Source organism: Pseudomyrmex gracilis, unplaced genomic scaffold (assembly GCF_002006095.1).
Source record: "Pseudomyrmex gracilis isolate BER0280 unplaced genomic scaffold, ASM200609v1 scaffold_320, whole genome shotgun sequence".
Lineage (NCBI taxonomy): Eukaryota > Metazoa > Arthropoda > Insecta > Hymenoptera > Formicidae > Pseudomyrmex > Pseudomyrmex gracilis.
Window position 1 is genome coordinate 24024 of NW_018020904.1, and position 6260 is coordinate 30283.

Consider the following 6260-nt stretch of genomic DNA (forward strand, 5'->3'; position numbering starts at 1 on the left):
GGACAGTTACCCTATATCACTCTTTTTTGGTATGTGTGCTATTATTCTAACCTCTCCTCTTAGATTCGATGGTATTTTTTCTTTCTCTATCTTATCTATTCCTACTTGCTGTTTCTCTTCTCCTATCTTACCTTTTAGTGGTAGTTCTCTGCACAATTTTCTTTTATATCGAATCCATCTGTCTCTTGCTTTCTCCATCTCACCTTCCTCTCCTTTCCGTGTGTTTTCCTTTGTTTTTTCTATTTGTTCAGTTGCTTCCTGTGTGACAAAATCAACTGTACCTTCTTGCTTATCTTGCTCTTCGTTTTGTTTTGCTATTTTGACTTGATTGCTACTCTCTGTTATTTGTTCCCTACTACTAACCTCTCTTTTTCTCTTCCTATCTATTTCTATCTCTACTTCCATTACCTTTTTCTCTTCTCTAATATTTCTTGCTATTTTATCAAATTTTTCCTCCGTCATGTCTTCCTTGTCGCTATAGAGTATCTCGAATCTGTTTTTGTTCTTATTCATGTTTTCGGTTGGCGGACTTTTCTGCCCGCCCCCCCTTTTCTCCTTTCCTGCTATCTCGTCCGCTTTACTTTTGTTTTTTCCTTTTATTTTCCTGCGTTTTTCGCCCTACCTTCACTCCTCACGCTTCCTGACCCTCCCTGATCGATGTTTCCACCTCTCTTACTCCTCTTACCTCTCTCCAACCTCTTAAAACCTCTAAATTATTGCACTCTCACTAACACAAGTTGTTGCTTGCAGCGCCGCACCTCTCAGAATCTGATTTGAATGATGCAATGTTTGGTTCTATATCCTCTCACTTTTCTTTACAACTTTTCTTCTGAAAATAAGAGAACCAATCTAGTTTTCTTCAAATTTTACACGAGCCAATTACAGACTCTCGCTATAGATTCGCTAGTTATAAGTCCTCATGAGCGCCTTCTCCGCCACACGTACTTTCACGCACACACAAGTTACTTCTCTATCATATCTTCCCACGCGGAAACGTAGATGCGGCGGTTTCACTGTGCCGCAGAGATGCCAAATTCTGTGCTTTGGTAGCATGCGGTATCATTGAAGAAGATGCGCACAAAGCTACGTATACTTACGCTGTGTGCTACCGCATGCTACCAAAGCATAGAATCTGGCATCTCTGCTCTGTTGTCCCTCATCATGCTCAATAGTTTTGTGCGTCGAGACGTCGAGAGGGCTTCAGCTATAGATCGATTTCTGAGAAATGTTTGCTCCTACAGTTTCGAGACCGGATCTACTCTCTATAAAGAGAGTCTATTGTATTCATTTATATATCTTTTCAGAATCGATGAGGTTTTTTATTTCTCTTGCTTTGTTCTGTTTAGTTTATTATTTCCGGATTGCAAATTTGTCTACTTTAATTTGTGTTTCTGATCTCAAATAAGTTTCCTTTTCTATTTGGCAACTCATTATTTAATTATTTTTTAGAATTGTTAAGAATTACATAATTTATATTTTGTTGCAGCAAGAAGAGGAAAGTCTCCAGAATGTAACAATATAAATTGTGTACAACATAAATTCGTCTTTAATTAGTAAAAAAATTATTAGTAAAGAAAATATTTTAAAAATTTATTTTAGTTTTAAATAAATATAATAATTGACGAGTATCTATTACCATAGTTCTGAGAACCATAAGTGCATCAAATTATTTTCCTGAATTCCCTTTTATCCAGAACAACATTCTTAATTTAAAAAGAAACTTTCCAGAATCATTAACATGTGCAATGTCAACTCTTTGTTGACTTTGTATCAACTACTAAGCCGGATCAATATCCTTAACTCACAATCAGTTAATCAGAAAAGCGATCAACGACGAGTATTACATACGTATCTTATAAATAAGAGTTTTCATAAAAACTTTGATAAAGATTTTGATTAATACACATCTAATTCTATTATTTTTTAAAATAATATGTAACTCTTAATAGACAATTATACTTTTGTCTTATTTTACGGGATAACCAGACATACACTCATTTATGGGAAGCTACTCTGATTTTTTTATTCAATATACGTTTTTATCTACGCAAATTTAAGAAGTGAATGTTTATTTCTTGAGCTAGAAAAATATGCTATTTTTTTTTAATTCTTGTTAATCTAACAAAAATACAAAATTTAATTATAACAATAATGCACGGAGCGATTAATATTTTTGTGACGCAGCGCGCTATCATTTGCTCACTCTCAAGCCAGCAACGCATATCGCTTCATACGTTATAAAACATGGGTAAATGTACAGAATAGGGGAGCCCCCTCCGATCGGCTTCTCGTTTTGATATATTGTAAATATGACCTACCTGAGTACGTTTTTAAAAGTTTTAGCCGTCGCTCATTGTTTATAAAAAACTTATGAACAAAAAAAGTTTCATGAATAAACTATCGTTTTTCGACACTGTATACATTTTTCGTGTGTTGTAAACATGTAGGCAAAGGGGGCTGCGCCTCCCCCTGCACCCTCCCCTAAAAAAATCTAACCTAACCCTAACCTAAACTCTTCTTTCTGCATTTTCCCTCGCAAAATTTTTATTCATTTCTATTGATATTGTAGTAACATAGATTAACCATTGTGGAAATTTTTCGCGGGGGAATGCAGAAAAAAGAATTTAGGTTAGGGTTAGGTTTGGTTTCTAGGGGGGTGCAGGGGGGGCGCAGCCCCCCTGCCCACACACTTACAACAAAGAAATGAAAACAAATCGTACTTTGACTTTTTTATCACTGAAAAATTCCACAAAGAATCAAAATTGTGTGTAAGATTTAAAAATTCATGGAAACGCATGGTGAAAATTTCCAAAATCTAACCGTGTACGACAGAACTCTATTACACACTGAACGAAAAGACGAATACGAACGAAGAAATGTAAACAAAACAGAAAGTTTCGCGATATGCTATATATACACACATTGTTGGCAACATAAACATTACTCATTTCCTTCTGAAATGTACACGGTGTCGGAGAAAATTGGTTTATTCATGAAACTTTTTCTGTTTATAATTTTTTTATAAACAATGAGCGACGGCTAAAAGCTTCATATTGTTACTCAGGAAGGTAATCTTAATAACATATGTGAAAAAGAAGCCGTTCGGAGGGGGCTCCCCTATTCTGTACATTTACCAAAACATGTTAACAAAATTATATTTTGTTAACATTTTTTGTTAATATTTTTTGTCTGTATTTTTAAAATGAATATTTTTATGAAAGCGTATAACATGTTTATGATTTTGGAGAATGTAAGAGTAACTACAAATTATGGCTGAAATTATGGTAGCGTCCGAGAGTGAAAGAATTCTTTTTTGTAAAAGAATTCTAAAATGTATTGTAGTAAAGGGACATCATTTTGAACATGTTGAACACATATTTTTTTATCTTTTGCTCTCTCTCTCTCTCTTCCACACACATAAACAAACAAACAAACGAAAGGTAAATCCAACCGGATAACCTTGCGTGGTATACCTTGGATAATGCTAAGGCCGGCGCCGCGACGGTACTGTAACTTTCGAGCCTTATAATTCGAAAAGTTCTTAATAAACAAATATTTTGTTATATATTTTGTTATAGTGTTTTGAAAAACTTTTGAGATAAGCTATAAGAATATGTAATAAAAAATAAAAGTTTCTATTTGAGAAATTGAAGGTGAGCTTTATTTGATCTTCAAATGACTATTCACAGTCAAATAACACTATCTTATGTTTTCTATTTATAAAACTTTTATATGAAACATTTTTCACTAAAACGCTTTGTTTCCATAATATAAGTTTGTTACATTATAACTTGTATATTAGTACATACATATAAGATTTTTGGTAATAGCCGTATAATTGTTTGTAGATAAACAACATATATATATATTACATAAAAATCAGTAATTAACTTTAACTAAATGCGAATGCATATGTATATTTGTAAATCTTGCAAAGTGATAAAGGACTTTTCGACTCAGTATTATCTTTCTACTTAGCCACCAGCAATTGTACGGCTACTACCAAAACTCGTGTATATTAGTTCTTTACGTTACATTGTATACATACATACATATATAACTTTTTACTTTTAGGTCTTCTATCGGGTTACTATGGCTATAGTATTATTATTCTATAAGCACTCTTCGCCACAAAATTCGGAATGGATGAATGAGATTTCGAAAAATGGCATAGATGCTGCTTTATCAAAATTTTGTAGACAAATACCTGTAAGTAATAAAATTAAGTATACTTTTTAATTTATTTGAGTTTTCAAGATTAATAAATAAGAGAACCGTATCAGATGATCCTTTCCGACAGATTTTAACAAGCTTGATATATGTTATACACTTTGTTCAATGAGAGAATTCTCGATCTGTGCATAAGAGAAGCAAAGCGGACAAAATGGAAGAATAGTAGCACTATTCTCCAATTAATTTATAAAACTACTAAACGCATTTAACTCTCAAGCATTCAAGAAAAATGAGTTTAACATTTTTGTGTTCTTTTTACGAAGTAGCAAAGAAGAGGAGATTCAGGTGCGCACCAAATAAAATAAACACGGCAAAGTGTATTATTTGGATACAATCTCTATCAGACATGATAATAAACGTGCGTGTTTTGTTTGACCACAGTATGATTCAACACCAAATTGTTGGACACACAATTATTCGACAAAAATTTATTAAATACAAAATTATTTGACACTGTACGATTCGATACTAAATTATTTGACACCAAATTATTCGACACGAGATTATTCGATACCAGATTATTCAACACCGTACGATTCGACACAAGATAATTCGACACCGTACCATTGGACACAGTACAAGTGACAAGCAATGTGCATCATGACAATTAATGATAGTAGTATCACAAGTTGGGTTAAGTTAGCGTTTTTTGAATGGAGATGCAGAGGAAGGGGCGAAGTGTCTCTCCCCATATGTGTACAATAATGTGTGATGGAAACAAAATATTTACTTGTAAAATGTATACGACATCTGAAAATGTATTGTGTCCAATCGTACCGTGTCGAATAATTTTGTGTTCAATAAATATGCGTCTAATAATTTTGTGTTGAATAATTTGGTGTCGAATCGTACTGTGGTCAATTAAGTGTCACTCTAATAAACGAATACATAACAGATTGAATCAGATATAGCTGAAACGGACATGAGATTAGTCTCAATCGGACATAATATCAATCAGACATAATAAACAACGGAATATCATTAATATCACAATCAAGAGGCACGGTAGTGCCTCGCGCAAAGTATACGCGCAAACGAAGTGTGCGCGCGCTGCGCGAGGTACCTCGTGCCTCATTTACGCGAGTAAGGCCGATTGAGATTTACGAGATAGATATTACTTGTGAATGTGCTAATAGTGTACATTCTATCCAACGAGAAAATAAACAGAAACTCGTCTGTTCTATGTATATCTCCTATCAGAAAGCCTCTCTACTCCACAATGCTGTACTGGTGCAGGTATCATTGGCTAGCAGGTATCCCGCGCAACACTTTCCCTGCTTTGCTCTCCTTGCTTCCTCTATGCACAAACTAATGATATTCTTTTGTTGGATTGTTAGACAGAGTGTAGTGACATAAATTGGATTGGACTTTATTGCTCCTCTTCCGCATGCGTACAATATTGAAAAAAACATAAAAAAGAAAATTTAAATTTATTTTAATATTTTTTATTGAAAAACGATAGTCTATAAAATTTTTTGTTAACCCAACTTTTTAATAAGACAACAAGCGACGGCAGACATTTTTTATCGTTACTCAGAAGAATAATTTTTGTAATATACAATATCTAAATTTCTTGTAGTCCATTGGCGTGTCTGATTAAATTTATCAAGTATCTATTATTAAATTCGCTCGTGATATTAACAATAAGTATAGATAAATATAAACAATTAAGGTCTGTTACGAGCTTTAATGGATCTTAAAATTTATTAAAGAAACAAAACGCAGAGAAATAAAATTAAAATTACAAATAAAAAACGTTTCGGCCTTTACTTGAGCCCTCTTCAGTGTAACAAAGATAAATATATAAATATCAGGGACTTATACCGATATGCAAAATATCGGTATTTTACCGATATTTTTGGGTAATACTACGAAAACCCTTATGCAAACCGAAATGCAGAAATACCGGTATGACGTCATACCGGTATATTTACCCATATTTACCTATATTTACCGATAATTTTTTCGTGATTTTTTAAAAGTAATATCTTAAAACTATAAGTGTTGTCATTATGTTGATAACACTT

At 33.3% G+C, this 6260-nt stretch overlaps 1 protein-coding gene across 1 annotated transcript in view; it reads left to right on the plus strand.

The window, feature by feature from the left end:
* Nucleotides 1–6260, plus strand: part of LOC109860052 — a gene marked incomplete at its 5' end in the record, with an annotated part of 130685 nt that overhangs the window by 23981 nt on the left and 100444 nt on the right. The window contains one exon of the mRNA XM_020438899.1: nucleotides 4075–4209. Within this exon, the coding sequence (XP_020294488.1) occupies nucleotides 4075–4209 (135 nt within the window). The remainder of the gene's footprint in view (nucleotides 1–4074; nucleotides 4210–6260) is intronic.